General features: G+C 51.4%; 3 protein-coding genes across 4 annotated transcripts; all 3 read right to left on the reverse strand.

The window, feature by feature from the left end:
• Positions 1–295: 295 nt before the first annotated feature.
• Positions 296–8,649, reverse strand: LOC120677961. The gene is made up of 4 exons (XM_039959140.1): positions 8,492–8,649; positions 1,253–2,314; positions 995–1,151; positions 296–364 (listed from the first exon to the last, which is right to left on the reverse strand). Exons 1-4 carry the CDS (start codon positions 8,647–8,649, stop codon positions 296–298), a joined length of 1,446 nt encoding a protein of 481 aa, XP_039815074.1.
• A 477-nt stretch (positions 8,650–9,126) lies between these two features.
• Positions 9,127–18,907, reverse strand: LOC120677962. The gene is made up of 17 exons (XM_039959141.1): positions 18,452–18,907; positions 18,170–18,319; positions 17,924–18,084; positions 17,301–17,436; positions 17,027–17,123; positions 16,799–16,899; positions 16,497–16,660; positions 16,344–16,415; positions 16,138–16,254; positions 15,950–16,045; positions 15,698–15,819; positions 15,497–15,540; positions 14,590–14,834; positions 13,157–13,357; positions 12,516–12,528; positions 10,293–10,372; positions 9,127–10,201 (listed from the first exon to the last, which is right to left on the reverse strand). Exons 1-17 carry the CDS (start codon positions 18,837–18,839, stop codon positions 9,347–9,349), a joined length of 3,042 nt encoding a protein of 1,013 aa, XP_039815075.1. The 5' UTR covers positions 18,840–18,907; the 3' UTR covers positions 9,127–9,346.
• LOC120679824 (macrophage migration inhibitory factor homolog) lies at positions 12,547–14,852 on the reverse strand. 2 transcript variants are annotated; one of them, XM_039961492.1, is made up of 4 exons: positions 14,590–14,852; positions 13,157–13,357; positions 13,009–13,067; positions 12,547–12,857 (listed from the first exon to the last, which is right to left on the reverse strand). In XM_039961492.1, exons 1-3 carry the CDS (start codon positions 14,698–14,700, stop codon positions 13,014–13,016), a joined length of 366 nt encoding a protein of 121 aa, XP_039817426.1. In that variant the 5' UTR covers positions 14,701–14,852; the 3' UTR covers positions 12,547–12,857; positions 13,009–13,013. The 2 variants fall into 2 exon arrangements, with proteins under 2 accessions (XP_039817426.1, XP_039817427.1); XM_039961493.1 differs by lacking the exon at positions 13,009–13,067.
• Positions 18,908–19,732: the final 825 nt, after the last annotated feature.

Below are 19,732 nucleotides of genomic sequence, written 5' to 3' on the forward strand. Positions count from 1 at the left end.
AAAAGTTGTCACAATGGTTCGGAATCCCAACTGCTGTGAAGAAAAAAAACCTTCACAGAGGTTGGCGGAAAAAATAATGTGGTTTTGAACCGGTGCCGAAATTTTATTTTCAGTTCGGTTTGTGATCAGTACCACCTCCAAAGACCGGCGCTCCGGTTCACGAAAGCATTCTGTAGTAGTGTATACGTCCACAATTTAATTCATTATTATATTTGCAAGTTAAAAAATGATTTTGATGTGTTGGTTCCGAACTATTTCTAAAGTTTATCAAATGTGTTATTTTGTCGTGTTATCTTCACCCAACTATGTAACCAGTCTTTCCCATCTCTTTGATGCCTTTAAACACGCGGCTAAATGCGGCCGCCTAGAAACGAAAGGAAAACATGATGGGAAGATAATGAAATAAAATTAGAGAGGCAACTCTAATCTTTATTATAGCAGGTCCCAATGGATAACTTAAATGTACAGAGTATTAAAGTGACAGAGAATCCAAGATCTATATGCATGTTCCAAAACCATGCACGTACACGCTAACCTTTTGATAAGCCACTTAATAATTGTTTTCAAACAAGTCCCGCATCCAGCATGCTGTGTATGGGAATGATCTTTCCACTTCCGTTACATATATGGGGCCCAACTCTTGAACTTTTGAGGTATTCAAATGATAAGATACGAGTGTTGATGATACCCTAAAGAAGGCAATCTCTTTGTAAGGATGAAATCCAAGGAAAACCATACCAATCTCCCAGTCTGTTGTAGTGGCCTGCTTGTTATCTGTGATCTCTAGGATGATACCATCGTCGGAGTCCCATCCATCGAGTTGGTCTTGCGCAGGTGCTTCAAGTTCATCCTTGGCATTATAGTCGCGAATCCATGGTTTTCTATATTTGTTAGCAAATTGAAGAAGAGGAATATTTTCCGCTACGGATTGAAGGTTTATTTTACTCTTCAATACCCACTCCATCTGACCGCAAAATTCATTAAGCAACCAAACTCGACATTGTGGGCAACTATCACCACCCTCATGAAGTAGCGCAGAGTAGACCCCTTTTTCTGATTTTCCCAAGTAAGAGAGATCATACTCACCAACTCCGGTCCTTGATACAGGTGATTTAATCATCTGGTACTTATTGTCACCTGACAAGCTTATTCTGCAAATATATATTGGGATGTGAATTATATGATCGAAGAGAGTGGATCGAGTAATAATAATTAATTAACGATATATATACACAATGGAGAGTAGAGATACCTAATTACAGAATCGTTTCGACAACGCACATAGAGTGCTTCCTGAAAATAGACGCCCTGTTCTTCCAGGCTGCGGCTGTCGGAGCACGATAGCATATCGGCGATGGTTCCGGCAGGATCCCCTTGGCGGACAAAGGACCTCTCCTCCCACATCCATTTCCTCGAGGAGAAGACGTGTATTGTGTATGGCGACGGTGGCCAGTACTGATCTGCTGAGTAGTCTGCTGCCAGATGTTGGGTTTGGGTTTCGTCGTCGCCGTCGCCGTCTCCGTCTCCGTCTCCGTCGCTGGTGGTATATGTATAGAAAATGGGGATGACAAATACCTCGTAGTGCTGCGGCGACACCATGGGATCGTAGACAATCAGCTGATTGCCGACAGATAGAAGCAGCTGATCGTCGACAACTGATGATGATGATGATGATGCTGATGGTGATGGGAAGGCAGGCAAGGCGGCCCATTGTCGTGTGGCTGGGTTGACCACCGTCAGTTGCCCAAGTCCATGTAGAAGCAGACCATTACAGTGGTCCGCGATGCTCATGTAGCCGAAGGTGTCGAAGAAGTCGCTGAGGCGGCCGGCGGTGATGATTCGGCTCATTGTCGATGGGGGTGCGAAGAAAGATGGGCGGTGTTCGTAGTCGTTGGGGTTGCCGAAGAAGCCGTCGAGCTGGAGAGGGAGGAGGTCGACGCGGAGCATGCGTCGGGCGTCGATGATGGAGCACCACTGCTTGCGGACGCAGCGTGAAGCGGCAAGGCTTCTAGGCGGGAGGCGGCGGAGGACGTCGGCGAGGAAGTCGTCAGGCAGCAGCAGCAGCACCGCCGCCGATGATCCACCATCATCATCCTTATCCTGCTGGTTGCCGCTGCCGGCAGCCTGGTCGGGCACGTCGGGGAAGTGGTCCTCCGGCACGCGGAACGCGCCGTGCGCGCAGACGACGGCGGCGCCGAGGGCCAGCGCGGAGAACATGAGCGAGCCGAGGGAGAAGGGGTGGGCGAGGAGCGCGGCAGCGAGGGAGAGCGCGACGACGGCGGCGTAGTTGGGCCGGGCGCCGGAGAGCGCGCGCCTGGCGGAGTCGAGGAGGAGGAAAAAAATTGGATGGGGACCGTCCGCAAACCGCCGATTGTGCGGACCCTCTCCCGATGGCCGACGCGTGGCTACTCCAGCGATCCAACGCCCGCTGCTCACTCGGCTCCCACACGGACGATTCATCCCCGCAGCGCTTGGCTTGCAGGTTCTCGGCTGGCTTCGCTACAGCCGAGGAGGGTCGCAGCGCTCGTACTGGGCAAAAACGCATCTAATGGTCGATCTTGCTCGCACGCCGGTGACAGTTCCGGCGGCACGCCGCTGACGCACCTGCTCGATCCTCTTCGCCATAGCCCACCACATCTAGGACGAACCACTACATCAAGGCCGAAGCCTTCGCGTGGACGACGCAGACGACGGCCATGATCTTGAGAGCAATTTAAGTCAGAAAGAGAACCCAAGAAATTGAAGAGAACCCAGCTCTGTTCTTCAATATCGATCCATCGCGCTCTTCTAGACTTCTATGCCATCCATGCCCAGCCATATATTGTTCGAAAAAAACTAGCTAGCTAGCTGATCGGAGCGTGGTTCTGTTTTTTTTTGAAGGTTAAAGCAGGAGCACTGCTATTTTATTTAAGGAGAAGAAGCATGCAGGTTCAGTACAAGACCGATATTACAAAAAACGAAGGAAACTCAACCCACAGAAACACCGAAGTTAGTAAACCAAGTAAAACACTAATCATGGTTGAAAGTGAGCTCAGGCCCACTGCAAGCAAGCCTTCTAACCGCGACCTCTGCCTTGATCTCTTGCATGACTCGCACTGCATCCGAGTTTACATGTTCAAAGATGCGTCGATTCCTCTCCTTCCAAAGATTCCAAGCAGTGTACATGAGGAGTGCTGCCTTGACCCGTCTTTGCTTTTTCGGTAGACCTGCTAACTCGTTTTGCCACCAATCAGCTACCAAAACATTTGTAGACGGCATTGTGATAAAGCCCAACGTCCACTGTGACATCTTGTGCCAAACCTCCTTCGCAAAGCAGCAGTTCAAAATAAGATGATCAGCCGTTTCAAGCTCCTGACTGCAAAGCTAACACACTGGTTCGCAAGGCCATTGACGTTTGAGTAGGTTGTCTGCCGTTAGTAGCTTGGATTGCACGAGCAGCCAAGTGAAGAACTTGTGTTTCCCTTCCGATTCCGCTTGCCAGATGTGAGAGCTGATGAACTGTCCATGAGACCCCGCAAACTGAATATTGTAAGCCGATTTGGCCGAGTAGTTGCCATGGGCTGTCCATTTCCAACGGATGGAGTCAGGCTGATCAGTCAACTGAATCGCCTGCACTGCGTCCCAAAGGTTTACAAAACAAGCCATCTCCTGCACACTTTGCATCCGCCAAAGGCCCCGCGTCCAATTCTGATTCACCAGCTCCTCCTTGATTGTATGGTTCTTCCTCCAAGCCAGCTTGAACAAGTTTGGGTAGATGTCCATGGGGGCCAAACCATCAAGCTAGGCGGACTGCCAGAAGGAAGCCGTTGCACCGTCCCATAAAATGACCACCGTGCTCGCTCGAAACAATTGGCGATCGACTGCATTTACCAGAGGATCTGTCCCAACCCATGGCCGCTCCGGCTCCGTCCATTGGAACCACAGCCAGTGCAAACGCGTCCGGTTCTGTTTGGATAGGAGAATCGTGTGTAGAGCTAGTAGGCTAGCCGCGTCCAGTGGTGGATGTCGAAGAGCCCTGCGATCTTCCACGCCGTCTTAGCCTCCCGTCGAGTTGTCCACCCCTGGACCGTGATCACCACGCAGTCCCGGATCGGAGTCCGGCTTCCACGGCGACGCTTCAGGCCCTGGGCAGGATGAGAATGCAGAGCTTGGCGACCATGGTACCGTCGAAGGATAGCCGGACATCTAAGCTCGAGATCGAATTCCGGCGGAGCACGCTTCGACTTTGCGAGCCAGTTGTACTGCAGCCTGGGAGCTTGCAAGCCGAGCGCTATGGGGATGAATCGTCCGTGTGGGAGCCGAGTGAGCAGTGGGCGTCGGATCACTGGAGTAGCCACGCGTCGGCCATCGGGAGAGGGTCCGCACAATCGGCGGTTTGCGGACGGTCCCCATCCAATTTTTTTCCGAGGAGGCGGGAGACGAAGGCGCGCGCCGCGGCGGGTTTGGCGGCGGCAGCGGCGGCAACGTCGGCGGAGGAGACGGCGGGGGGGAGGGGCGGAGGGGAAGCCGCGGCCATGGTGTCTCTGTGCGGCCGGGTTTAGCGGATCTAAGAGCGGGGCGGGCGGGGAGATGCCTCCAGATCAATGCAAAGGGAGCCGGGCACGGGCACCCACACCAGACACGGAACAAATGGGCAGGTCGCCACCGTGCACGTTTACAAATATTGTGGATCTTTGGAAGCTTCTTTGTTGTTAGATCTCGTTCAAAATTGGTGACCACTTAACAATCAACGCAAAGGTTGTGCGAATTCTCCATGGTTTTAGAGATTTATAGAATCTGATTTCAAAACTGCGAACGACTTCCTTATAAAAGGAAATGCCATATCACAATGGTTGCTAACAAAAGCAACGGAGTGTTGATGCAACGAACAACAAGGGTTAGCTAGAGAAGCAAGTGCACTAGCAAAGTTCTTCCACGCATCTTCGTCAGTTAAAATTTGCGAGTTTGCATTGTTTTAAAAATGCATAAAGTTTGATTTGAAACCTGTGAACGATATCCTTAGAAAAGTATAATGCCGTATAATAATTCATAAGGGTTACTAGCAAAGCAGCGGAGTGTTGATGCAACGAAGACGCAATGTGATGTGACGTCCTAGAAGAAATCCATCAACAATAATAACAAACAAACAAACAAAGGAACGTAAAGGAACGTATCAAGGTGCAGACCAACATCTTCGTGCAAACCATACAAAGGCCTCTCTATTTCAGCAGGTTCGGCAATCTGCAGCAGAACACAAGTAGATCAAGCATCGCTACCTACAACTGCAATGCATGTTCTTCCCTCTTTTTCAATATCAAGCAAGCACCAAGTACTTGGTTTTGTAAAAAACCGACAACACACACAGTAAACAACCCGTTCGGATGGGCTAGAATGGCTGGGCTGGCTGGGCTGCTCAGCCTAGCTGAACGGCTGCCTAGGTCCAGCCGCACTCCCACCGCTCCCCTCTATCGGCTGGCTATTTCTAGTAGCTACAGTGATTCCCTATTCCAGCCAACTTCCAGCCAGCAATTCGAACAAGGCGAAAGTTTGTGTGCCATTCATACTTGAGGCGCAAACCTCCCTCCCCTTACATTTTTCATTTTATCCCTTCATTTTTCTTTTTTGTAATCCAACAGTATACTGTACTAAGCATTAAGAATGCAAATCACAGTATACTGTACCCTTTGGAAGTTCACTTTACGAGCCATTATCCTCTATCAAACCGAACAAGATAAACAGAATAATTTCAAGTTTTCAACCTTACCATATCCAACCCAAAGGACCAACCAAGATAACCAAGTTTGTAGTACAAGCCAACACAGCACGAATATATATGCTAGGTTGCACTGAACAAGTCTGCCCCAGTTCCACATGACAATTTTAACTTCAGTTCAGCACAAATTAACTGGTATCGTACAACAGTATTCTTATTAGACCATTATGCAATGGACAAGACATTAGGGAATACGATTTTCCATCTTCATCGCAGGCAGCCCGCATGCATCTCCATCTGGTTTGAATTCTGTTGCGACTACGTCCCAGACGTCTCGGTCTAATTTCCTTTGTTGTTTATCATGCACCATACATACCAAAGGTTGATGAAAAAGGTGGATAGTGACGCAGGGAGCAAAAAGTTTGGGTAACCTTGCTCCGCTACACTCTACAATATTAGGTTTTTGCTGCAGGATACTATTCAATCTTTTCTTTGCTAATGAACACTCTTTAAGTACGCATCTTTACTGCAAGACATTATAGTCATTAAAATAATGATTTCCTAGTTTAGAGGATAGAGAAAATGAGTAGAGTGACCAAAATACCCCGCAATGCTAGGCTGCTCACAAGCCATCAACAGCCTGTTCCATCAATATTTTATTATGCTTTGCATAGTTGTGGGAGCGAGATGACAATAACCGACCGGCAATAGCGCGGTGGGTGGAATGAAACGCGCGGTGCATGTGCCACCGCACCGGGACTACCTGCCATTGCAGGGGTATTTTCATCACTCTATTCGTTTTCTCTATCCTCTAAGCCAGAAAATTATTATTTTAATAACTATGGTCTTTTGTAGCAAAGATACATACTTAAATAATGTCCAGCAGCAAAAGAAATTTTGAGTAGTGTCCAGCAGCAAAAAAAACCAACATTTGTAGAGTGTTCAAGAAATTAGCAAAAGCCAAATCAGCAAGAAATCACAGCTGGACACGCTAGCTTCCAACCCACAGTTTTCTACCCTGATGATTGCTGATCATTCCAATTTTCAATGCAAGTTGCAGGATGAAAATAAGTGAGACAACAACATACTAGTACATTTCAATAGATCCGAGAGGTTACATCTAAAACATTTTTTTTTTGAAAGAACGACACTCGACGAGTGTGTTTTTATTGATATAGCAGAAAAATACAAGATTATGTTTTTGGAAGGTCATATACTCATAACCAGGAAAAAAAAGAAAACACAAAAAAAGGTTGGATTGGGCCATCAACACGCGCCGAGCACAAGTCAAGTAAACATAACTCAGGCTGGTCGGATTGAGACGTCGACGCAAGCCAAACAACTTAGACTAGTTGGATTGTGGCATCAATATGGCAACACAGCTCTACTCGAACTGTACTCAAACGAGACCACACCACTCCACTCTAAACGGCAACAAAGTCGAAGCAGTGTCGCAGCATCCATCCACTCCACTCTATTGTAATCGTCGAAAAACCTCGGTGTGAACCTACGTCGAAAAAGAAACGAAGAAGTGGACAGCATTGCACCAAAAGGATCGCTGCCATGCAGAATCCTTCGCCGCGATGCCGCTGCAACAAAACGCACCACCCGACACTTGCAGACTACCACGCAGTCGCCGCCACGATAACACAATGTGCGGGGGCCTCGCCGCTTCCGCCGTTGGACTCCAACTCTCACGTCTGCACACAGGGGCCACGCCACACCCGCCACATAACTCTACGCCCAAGATCTGTTTCAGAAGTCGCCGTCAGAGTGGTGAGCAAAGATGCCCCGCTCCCCCGGGGTCTCTATCAAACAGCAAAGCCATCGTCGCAGTTTCGACTTCGCCTCGTTGCTTTACCCTCGCATCTAGCCACCGCCGCCATAGCAGCAAGCCAGGGAAGTCACTTGTGCCGTCTTCTCACGTTGTACCGCATCAGGTGGCCATAGCCAGGCTAAGCAACCCGCCGCAGTCCGCTGCAAGTCTAGTTGTCCCATGACGCCGGTGCGGTAAGCGCCGTCATACGACGCAGTCCCACACCGCACTGACCGTTGCTAAGCAACACCAGCCGCGCGCAATCCGCTGCAAGCAGACAACCGGCAATTAAGCAACAACCCCTAGCCGCCATCAAGATAGCGATCGCCTTCGCGTGGACTTAGCAACACCCTTCCAGCTTGCCAAGCGACGAAAACATCGACCCCAGCTGAACCCGCTATTGACAAATGACCGGTGAAGCCACACACCGAGCTGGATCTCTAGAGATGACGACTCCAAGAAGGGCACGACGCTAAAAAGCACCGCCATCGCTCGTCCAGAGGAAAGGGTTTTCACCCAGAGAACCCCGTGCAGCAGAGTTGTAGCTCTAAAATGACGCCCCCAACGGGGAAAGCGACGTCAAGGACGTCGCTGTCATCCCACCGACGGCAACGCCGATGAGGGCTTTCGCCCGAAGCATCCCAACCCCCCAAGATGCACGCGCACGGCGTGGCAAAACCGGCACTAAAGCCACGACAGCCCGTCCGGGACGACACTGCCGCCGCGCCTCCACACGCAAATGCTACCGAACTTCACCTCCACTTTGGTCGCCGCAAGCAGCGGCACGCAACAACGCACTGCACCTAGGTCGCCGCTGAACGGACGGAGCACACCCGCCACCGAGGCTGCCACCGCGCAAGGGCAGCACCCCCACGCCGAGGTTGGTACAGCGCGTGGGCCCGCGCTAAAACCGCCGCCGCACGCGGGCCACACGCCCCGCACTGTCATTGCTGCCACCACGGCCATCGTCGGACGCTGCGCACCAGGCACCACGCCCTGCGCCGAGGCTGCCGATCGCCGCTACCGTGCGCACGAACTCCCGGCGCACCGCCCTCCGCCGGGAAGACGGGTCCCTAGACGTCGTGCCGCCGTCCGCAATTGCCGTCCGCCCGCCCACCGTCCGCACGCGACCGCCCCCCATGGCTGCAGATCCACCCATAGGGGTGGCAGATCCGGCTATGGGGACGACGGATCCGGCCGCCAAGTGGAGGAGCCCCGCACGAGCCTCACCAAGCTCCACGATGGCGTCCTCACATCCCACGCTTGCTACGTGTCGCTGCACTGATCGCCGAAGTCCCGGGCGCCGCCTTCTTGCCACCCACCGGACTTCCGGCCTCAGTCCCGGGCGCCGCCTTCTTGCCACCCACCGGACTTCCGGCCTCGGGCGCCGCCTTCTTGCCACCCACCGGACTTCCGGCCTCGGGCTCTGGCGGCAGCAGGGAGGACGACGGGTGGGGAGGTGGCCTCTCGGCACCGGGGCGAGTCGCTGCCTTTGTCGCCAAGGAGAGCGGCTCGGGGGCAATGCGTTGCTTGGCTGCAATGTGGAATTATTACCTCTAAAACATCGATCCTCAGCACAAGGACATGGAGTCACAAAGGCACGGTGAAACAGCAATAGTGGGCTAGGAGGAAATAATTAATCATGCCAATTGATTGATACATGAAACCAACTTTTTTATTCACGGAAACAAATGAGGTTTCCGGTTCCTCGTTCGTTCGCTGTCTGTCTGTATGTATTGTTCTGTAATTATGCAGATAAAGTAATTTCGCGCAGTATCGATCGATCGGTATCCTCAACCTCAGCTGCCAAAAGAATTGAAGCGGCCTGCCTCCATCAGTCAGACGCGTCCTCCGGTGGCGGTGGCGATGAAGGAGAGCAGCGGGTTGCCGCTGCCGGCAGCCTGGTCGGGCTCGTCGAGGAAGAGGTCCTCCGGGACGCGGAACGCGCCGTGCGCGCAGACGGCGGCGGCGCCGAGGGCCAGCGCGGAGAAGATGAGCGAGCCGACGGAGGTGAGGAAGACGACGAAGGCGGAGGACGCGATGAGGCCCCCGAGCACCTCCCTGTCGGAGAAGGTGCGCCCGAAGGCGGCGAGCGGCGGCGCGTCGGCGGGGCGGAGCATGTAGAGGAGGCACCAGGCGGCGAGCAGGGCGAGGAGCGCCGCAAGGGAGAAGGGGTGCGCGAGGAGCGCGGCGGCGAGGGAGAGCCCGACGACGGCGGCGTAGTTGACGCGGAAGTAGGCGAGGTTCTTGCGGAGGCGGGAGGTGGCCTCGGAGAGGGTGTCCGGGCGGGAGAGCGCGGTGCGGTCGGCGAGCTCGGACCAGGGGCGGGCGCCGGAGAGCGCGCGCCTGGCGGAGTCGAGGAGGCGGGAGACGAAGGCGCGCGCCGCGGCGGGGTTGGCGTCGGCGGCGGCGACGTCGGCGGTGGGGATGGGGGAGGGGGATGGCGCGGCGGCCGGGACGACAGAGGTGGGGAGGAGCGGAGGGGAAGCCGCGGCCATGGTGGGTGCCGATCTGTGTATCTGAGCGGCCCGGGGTTGGCGGATCTGATGGGGCGAGGCACGAAGGAGAGACGAGGAACGCGAGCGGAGAGATGGACGCCAACCAATACAAAAGGAGCAACGGCACCGACACACCCAAGAAAGAAATGGACAAGTCAACCAACGCGTTGCCAAGGATCGTGCAATATTCGTCAGCTATATTTGCGTGTTTGCATTGTTTTAAAAATGCATAAAATTTGATTTGAAACCTGTGAACGATTTCATCTCTATTCGTTTGGCTTGTCACCGAATCAGCCAGCAATACTGTTGACTGACTGGTAGCTGATACTAGTTCAATATGAGAGAACAGTATTACTGGTTGGTTAGCTGACAAGCCAAATGAACATAGCGTTGATGAAATCGTTCACAGGTTTCAGCAGGTTAGGCAGGTTTGGGGCTCTCTATTTCAGCAGGTTAGGCAGCAGAGCACATCACTGCCTACAAGTGCAATGCATCTTCTTCCCTCTTTTTCACTAGAGTTAAATACACCAGCGGCCCTCGAACTTGTCTCCAGGTGCCACTTAGGCCCACGAAATCGCAAAATCGAAATCTGGCACCCTGAACTTGTTAAGTTGTGCCACTTAGGTCCATACCCTTTCAAGGGGCATGAATTTATGCAAAAATACCCTTAAGTTTTATCATCTTCCCTTCCATGCGCCCTCCGCCGCTTCCTCCCCTGCGCCCTCCGCCGCGCTCTCCCCCTCCTAGCTCCTTCCGCCGCCCTACCCCTCCCTACTCCCTCTGCCGCCCCCTCCCACTCACTGCTCCGGTGGCTCCGCCATCGAGCGCGTGTGCCGGCCCCGCCGACTCAGCTCCTCCGCTCGATGCCGCGATGCGCCAAGGACGGGGCGGATCCAGGCCGTCGGCGTCTTCTTGGAAGAGACGGGAATGGGGGGCACCCGCGGGGGCCACGCTCTCGTTCCTCTCCACCGCGGGCTCCATCGCGCAGCTCCGCCGGGCGGTCGGCGCCGAGCTCCCGGGAAACCTGCTTTTCGTGGAGGCCGGGCTGCAGGCGGCCCGCGCCGCGGCGGGCGGCGCCAAGGTGAGCTGCGTGGTCGGGGACGCGTTCGTGTGGCCCGCGGCGGAGGTCCCACAGCCCTCCTCGCTCCTCGCTCCTCCCTCCTCTGTGCCGGCGCACCCCTCCTCACGGTGGAGGCCATGGCATGGCGGAGGTGGCGGCGGCGCGCCGCCCCCTCCTTCCTCCCTTCTCCTCCTCCTCCCTCCTCCCTCCGCCGTACCGAGCTCGTCCCATCTCCCTCCTCGCGCACGCTACCCCACAACCCGCACGCGGCCGCGGCCGCGAGCCCCGCAGGAGCTTCGGCCCGCCCCGCCGCCCCTCCCTCCTCCGATGCGGCTTCCTCCGAGCAAGCCCCTCCCTCCTCCGGCGCGGCTTCCTTCGAGCAGCGACGACAAGCGGCGGCGGAACCCTGAGCCCACTCCCTCGCCGGCGCCCCTCCCTCCCTCCTCCCTTCTACTCCTTGCCGGAGCTCGAGCGGATCTGGGCATCCCCCCGCCTCCTCGCCGGAGCACGCGCAGACCGCCATGCCCCCCGCGCCTGCCCGCTCGCCGCGCCCGCCGCGACCACCTCACCCGCCATGCCCGCCGCGTTCGCTATGCGCGCCGTGGCCGCCACGCCCGCCATACCCGCCGCGCTCCGCGGCGGCCGTGCCGGCCCGCTCGTCGTCCCCCGGCACCCGCACCGGCGGCGGCCTCGCCCGCCATGCCCGCTGCGGCTGCCGCGCTCGCTGCGCGCGCCACGGCCGCCCCGCGCGCGGAGGACAGGGGCTGCGGGACCGGCTCTGTGCCGGGGAGCTTGAGACCGGGGTCACGACCGGCGGCGGAGGTGGTGGCTGCGGCAGAGAGGTGTGGTCCCCTGGGCGCCGCAGGTGGCCGTGCTGCGCCACGCGTCCGTGGGCGCTTTCGTGACGCACGCCGGGTGGGCTTCGGTGCTGGAGGGCGTGGCCAGCGGCGAGCTCCAAGGCGGCGGCACACTGACGGAGGAAGCAGGGGAGGCGTGGGGGGAGAGAAAGAGATAGAATGGGAGGGGGAGGGGGTGAATGTAGAAGATAGCAACTTTGGAGGAGTTTTTTTGCATATATTCATGCCACGTGGCGCCATATCAAGGGGTATGGACCTAAGTGGCATAACTTAACAAGTTCAGGGTGCAAGATTTCGATTTTGCGAGTTCGTGGACCTAAGTGGCACCTGGAGACAAATTCGAGGGCCGCTGGTGTATTTAACTCTTTTCACTATCAAGCAAGCACCAAGTACTTGGTTCTGGAAGAAACTGGCAACACACCAGCAACACCAGCAAAGTTCTTCCACCATCCATACTTGAGGTGCAAGCTTCCCTCACCTTGCATTATTCATTTATCCCTTGACTTTACTTTTTTTCCTTTTAATCCCAGTATACTTTACTCAGCTAGCAAATCACAACAGCAAAGAGTACCCTTGCAAGTCCACTACTTACCAGCCATCATCCCCTATCAAACAGAACAAGATAGACATAATCATTTCAAGCTTACCATACCCAACCCGAAGGACGAACCAAGATGACCAAGTTTGTGCAAGCCAACACAGCACGGCACGAATATGCTAGGTTGCAATGAACAAGTCTGTGCCCCAGTTCCGCATGACAGTTTTCACTTCAGTTCAGCACAAATTAACTGACATCTTACAACAGAGTCCTTATTAGGCCATTATGCAATGGACAAGACATTAGGGAAGACGATCTTCCTTCACAGGAGCGGTGGAGCCACACCCATGGACCTCGAATCTAGAAGGTGGAGCCATTCCAACCAAAGTCCGAGCGCTGCATCATCACATAATACTCACAATTACCATGGTGCTAAGACATCGCTAGAATAAAGACACAAACTCCATCTACATAAGCAAGCAGAAAAGGAAACATATGCAGAGCTAGGGATATGGCATGAAAGGTGAAACAACAGATGTTTATTTACATGATCTATTCTTGATGCAAAGCATGCAAACATTGAGCATGTTCTTGTGCTGGATGAGCCTAAAAACAATAAAATTGAAATGAGAACTAGGTGATGTAAGGGACCCATGAATGGTAAGTCGAATCAACAAGAAATAGTGTCCGCTTGCCTTTGAATCGTGGAACTTGAGGTAGAAGCGGGACTTGGGAATGGACAGCTTTGACTCCAGAATAGAAGCAATGCCAGCACTCAGCTTCTTGTTGACATCAGGGTTCAGCCCTCCAATGGAAACCAGCTCACCATAAGCTGCAGGCTCCTGGGTACCTCCAAATGCCATAGGCACTGAACCCTTGAGAACAACCATCACGTACTGTGGGAGAACAAGCATTCCAGTTAATTCCTCAAGATTTTAGTAAGAAAGAGAAATGGCTTTGACTAAACAAATCAAGCACAGATAAACAATAAAAGCTAAATTTCAGCAATTTGAGACTAGCACCACAGGTCACCACCCGAAATCCAAAGGGTGACAGTATGAGAATAAGCCTAGCTTGGTCAGGTTTTGGAACCAAAATATTTAGACAGGTCATTTTTGTCCATGATAGTTAGCGAAGCAGCTGCCTGACTAACACTAACTAGACCACATGGCTATCATATGGTAACCTCTAATATGGTCAGGTCACTGGAACATAAGAATTTGGGTAGTGAACCATGTAGCAAAGCAGCTTTGTCACTAACAGTAACATTCAACATTAATCTATATAAGATTGATGGCTGCAGTGTTAGGGATACCATAAAGGAAAAACACATGCAGCCCATTTTCTACAAATTTAACAGTACTTGTGATTAGTGCTGGAGAATGGTACACTACGGGTTGACGGTTGCTAGAAATCTGGTCCAAAAAACTGTGAGCATAGACTTTCATCAGCCATCTGTTCTTGGCGGCCTGATGCCCAATTTCTATTCAGTAGTTAGATTGATAGTGAAATTGCTAGACCAATGGCTTGACATTTCTTGACTGTGTGATCACAATCATCATTAAATCAATCCTTGATAGAAATTAGAGATGCCGCCTCAGTTTATTTAGTTATCTGGTTTTATCCCTCAATGCTAGAACCGTCAAAATCACAGGTTCAATTATATATGAACTCAATTTAAGAATGGCCAAGATAAGCAAGAGATTGCGGCCCCGTTCTCGAAGTTTTAGGTTGTGTCATGTGAATGTCATAAAAGATTTCGAGTGAGCTCAGTGACTATCAACATCGGGGTATTCATGCTAAACCTAGAGAATACTCCCCCAAAATAAAAGCCTAGAGCTCAAAATCCCCATTGTATCAAGGGGGAATATTGGGAGATCTGCTGATTGACACGAAATCTCTTTAAACTACCATCACTATACACGATTAATTGATTGATACCCTACAGAAAAGTGTCATGCGGTGATGCACATCCTGCTCAAAACCCTAGCAGGTCGCAGGAACAAAATTTAAGCATAACCTCCACCAACCAAATAGATGCAGGAGGAGAGACGTCCTACACAGGCAATGAATCGCGGGGGGAAGAGAGAAGAAGGGGCAAAGGGAAAGGGAGAGGCGAGGGGCTTACGGCCTCTGGCTTGCCGATGATGTTGGCGACGGCCGTGGAGGCTTCGCCGAGGATGGCAGAGGTGTCCACCCCCTCCAGGTTGACGTTCGTCGACACGTTCAGGCACGGCATCCTCGGAGGCTCGGACCTTCGCTTCGCCTTCCTCTTCTTCCTCCTGGCTCTGGGTGCTCTGCTCTCTGCTCCTCCCGTCCGGCCAGCCGCCTTCTCCGCCTCTGCCTCTCTATCCTGCTGCCTCCGGACTGAGACTGATGGGAAGGATATCCACCTGGCTGGCCCAAAATTGGGGGGTTTAGGGCCTCTGGGCTCTCAAGTCTTTCCTGCACCATGGGCCTGGCCCAGTGGCTTTCTTGTACTCCTATCCTCTAAAAAAAAAAGATCAAACCCTTAGCTGGAACTGGGTTCAACTTCAATCAAATCTTAGCAAATTTGCGAAGTCCGATGATGCTGCACTTCAATCAAAGCACAGTGATGGAACAGGCAACTCAGATTATTCTAGTTCAGAGGATCGCCGAGTATGCCAAAAAAGTTTACCAGATGCATATCCCAGAATGTTAGACAATTTCATTTACATGGAGGATTTCCAGAAAAGAAATTTACAGGATGGGCTGGCCTTCTATTGGAACACAGTTTTGTTGTACATGGTAAACACGTGAAAGGCTGTTAAGGTCTTCTACATTCACCAGGCATAACACGAGAGCACAGCAAGCCAACACCAAATACCTGTCTACTGTGTACATACTTCGACAGAGATACATCAGCTACCTTGGTAAATGTTACTACAAAAGGTCTTCTATTACCCAGGGGTCAGGGCTATATGGCCTGCGGGCTGTAGCCAGCTTCAGTTCCCCTTTAACTTGACAGTATGAGATCAATTGAATATACATGGTCAAATCTGTGCTTTACTCACTCTCTGACCAGATTATTTCCCAAGGTCCACCTTTGCTCCCTAACCTGAAAATCAGAAAATCACCCACAAGCCACAATTCATTCATGCTGCTACTGTTCCAGAAAGAAGACTATTTCCTTTTTCCCCAAGTCTGAAACTTGGTTCCTTGAAAAAAAAAAGTCCTAATTGAAAGATTTCTACAAATGAATCATCCGTAACTACCTCCAGAAACAAGCAATTGCTCGCAAACTCATAAATAGAGTAAGACCAGCCCAGATGCCACCAAGACCAAAATTAGGAGCAGCGATAAGTAGGAATACTGATGAGAAGGCCCCCGCAAAAATCTGAAACAACCAAGAGTCTATAGGTTAGCATGACAGAGCTGTGCTAAGTGATAACTGATAACTAATGACATGATAACATGGTAATATTAGATATAAAATAATGAGATAGAGTAGGAGTATAAATCAGGACCGTGGAGTATGCAGCATAGGCAAAGTCAGAAACACCATAGTAGAGTCCATCGGCCACAAATGCAATAGCATTTACTGGCTGAGAAATAGTGACAAACTGCAACATTCCAATATTCACAATGTTAACAAAAGAATCACGGTGCACACCACTTGAGAAACTAAGAATCAATGTCTCAAAATTATCAGTACCCAAACTCCAGATTGGGCAACATCCAAAACTGCAGGATCATCTGTAAACAGCAAGGACAAAGATCCAAACCCCACTAATAAGGTAGCAGCAAGCACAACACCAGTCACACCTCCAACCTACACAAACAAGGAACATTATCAGCTCGTTCAGGAAAAGAAGAAACTTGGTGTCATTTCTGAACTTTCACAAAAAATTACTTCTTAACCTGCAGGATTCTGTATACAACCATGCGGGCTTGCTTGTAGTTCCCTTTCGCATATTCGCTTGCAAGTAGAGCCTGCGCAAATTAGGGATACCTCACAAGCAAATACATAGATAAGAGATTTGATGAAAGATCCACTACAGTAATTTTGCATACCTGACCAGCAAGGGCTAGAGCATCATTCAGCAGAGAAATTGTTAGCCACACTTGCAAGGATATCTCATAGCCAGCCATTGGAACAGGCCCTTCCCTTGTAGCTAGGGACGTAGATAATGTCAGTGTCAGGAATACTGCAATTGTTCTGCCAATTAGCAGTCCACCTGAAAAGTGTTCAAGTTCAAGTGGTTAACACAGGATGCTAAATGCAACAGCTATCAAACAGAAATGAATCATGGATAGTTTTCTGTCTGTTTGAACCAGTGCTTGCTCCAACTAAAGCATGAGGGATATTGACCAACCAGATTTCAGGTAACGAATTACTCCATCTCCAACGATATTCCATGAAAACAGGTCTACTTCATTATTCAGCTTCCAAAGGAGGATGAACGCAGTCAAGTACCTGAATACATGTAGAGTTGTAGATAGTTGGTCCAAATAGTTTACGGGCTTACAATTATATTAGTATAGATGATAATAATAGTAAGCAAAACTTTATTGCTAAAAGTATCATGATGGCACCAACATACTCAGAGGACACTGTGGCCAAGGCAGCGCCGCTTACTCCTAGACCAAGTGGGAAAATAAGTACAGCATCCAGTATTGCATTTAATAGGTTGCCAGCACCTGTATGCATCATGACATTAGTTCCTTGCTTAAGCATTTTAGACTTAGAGCATCTTAATTAAGAAAAAAAGCTGTCGCAACAAAAATCACGCATTTAAATGCCAAGGTCCTAGAAATTCCATATGGACAAAAATTACGAGCTACATAATTTGTCAAAGTGAGCTGGCATACACGTACCCACAGCATACAATGGTGTCTTTGTATCCAGGAATCCACGAAATGCACCCTGAGCTGCAAGTGCCACTATAATTGGTGGAGCACCATATGCCCTCAACGTAAGAAATTGTTCTGCTGGCGCTCGCATTGGTGAATCCTGTGTAGACAGTAAACAAAAGAACTTAATTTCAGCAGCAGTGTTTTAAAAGCAAACAGCATTGGGAATTAGTCAAAGCAGCTACCATCAAGTATAAATTAAAAGCAGTTGCAACCATTATGGAACCTTAAGGTCAGAAAACTTGAAGTAAATAGACCACACAACTACCAGGATGAACATATGTCCTATTGGCATACTTTGCTTCACATTGTAAAATGTCCATTGTTTCCAGGATGGCGAAAAGGAAATTTTCTTAGTGCCGCAACTACCAGCAAGCATGTGAACGGACAGCCCAAAAATGTACTTCCAGGGATTTAAGTATAAATTAGGAATAGTGGCATCAAAATGAAGCATCAAAAGTGGCACCATAGACTCTGGAGTTCCATAGACATTATATTATTCAGATCAAGAGAAGACACACCCAGAGCTGACAGAGAAGAAATAGATCCTAGAAATGTGAGTATGTGAATAAATTAGTCTTACGTACGACAGGTATACCAATGATGTTCATCAGTGTCCCAGATCCAAAAATCAGTGCCGCCATCTCCAATAATCCAATGCCAGCAGCTAGAGCCAAGGATGTTGAAACTGCCGGAAGAACCTTCCTTTGTTGGCTTCCCTTCTTTTGTGGCGTCAAAGATTCATCTCCTAGGTGAGAACTAAAAACTAATCAACGTAATGCGAATGACAGAGATGGTTTTTGGACAGCAAAGGGAACTCTTGTTTTGCTTACTTTGTCCTGTGGTATTAGAACTATTGGCATCGACTGCCTGCTGCTCAGCAACAAAAGATGTCGTGACATTAAGCAATGGCACATTGAACAGCTTGGATACCAAATTGAATACGGCAACAGATGCACCAACAGCCGCAAGTTCAGCCGAGCCTGACAGATACATGCACATCAAGTGATTGGTCCTCTCTCGGAGCAGATGTAAATTTGAATAGTGTGATTCTAGTTGTCAAATGAAGGAGCACACTGGATGACATGGTGAACCTTAGGAACGTTACGACTAACCAATATGGCCGACGAAGGCGGTGTCGACGAGCGCCGTGATTGGGTCGGCGGCGAGCGCGAGCGCGGCGGGCGCGGCGATGCTGATGATGTCCGCCGCAACCCCGTCAAGCCTGAGCCACCCCAGCACCCCACGCAGCGAGCCGGCCTCCGCCTCTTCGTCATCCTCCCTCTGATTCCCCGGGCCCCTTGGTGCCTCCTCCTCGACGACGTCCGTGACGACCGGCTTCCCTTTACGGCTGCATCGCGGACGACTCCACCATGGAGTTGCGCGGCGGGGGCGGGGACGGCTGTGGCAGCATGGCGAGGAGAAGCAATTGATCCCTGGATGCGGGACTCGTATAAGTGCGGCGGCTACCGGCCTCGTGGCCGTCGGCGAGGTCGCCGCCATGGGCGGCGCCGGCGCGCGAGCGTGTGGTCACAGTGGTGTGGCAGTGGAGACGCCTGAGAGAGGATTGAATGCGAAGCGGGCCTGCTTTTTAAGCTGGGTGGGCCAGGCCCCCATTTTGTTGGAACCGTCCATTATTGGGCTTCAACCTTCAACGGACACGATTCGTCGTCTGTGGCCTGTGGGCGTCGAGCCGTCGACCCGCCTGTTTGCTCGCCGCCGCCGCCGTCGCCGCCTCTCCTCGCCTCGCGGTCACCTCAGCTCGCTCCGGTCACCCCTTCCCTCGAGTCGACGATTCACTGGGGGTGGATCATATCATGAGGTTCGCGGGCTGGTACCTGAAGATTGCGGCGGTCGGGGCCTCCATAGGCGCTGCCATGGAGCTCTTCATGATCCACACCGGCTTCTGTACGCTTCTCGCTCCCCTCACTCCCCCTCTGCCCAGCATTCAACCCTTCCCTCTTGTAGTTTCTTTGAAGCTTTTAATTTGCTATCAGACTTTCGTGAACGAATTATCTCCAGTCCAGCCACAGTCCCCAGGTTTGGCTGCTGGTAGCTTTTCGGCAGATCGAAAAACTTCAAAGTGCAGCAGCTTTGCTACTCTCCAGATCCTACCGGCATTCGAATTTTGCTTTCATCCAAAATCAGACTAGCAGGTGGTTTACCACGAAACCAACGGGCTTGTTTAAATCACTGGGAAGTTGCCAAGGTTCCCAAAAAATACCGCAAATAACTAACAGCTATCTAAACTGGACGGTTCAGTGCATCCTCCTACCAGCAATAATCTTAACTTTGGATATGTTGGTGGCCGCCACTCATTCTGTCAAGTTCATTTGGTTTCTCTGTTGTTCACTGCTACATTGAAAGGCCTCTTATACTCCCATTTTTTCTGCATG

The sequence above is a fragment of the Panicum virgatum genome, chromosome 6N (genome assembly GCF_016808335.1).
Source record: "Panicum virgatum strain AP13 chromosome 6N, P.virgatum_v5, whole genome shotgun sequence".
NCBI classification, from domain to species: Eukaryota; Viridiplantae; Streptophyta; class Magnoliopsida; order Poales; family Poaceae; genus Panicum; species Panicum virgatum.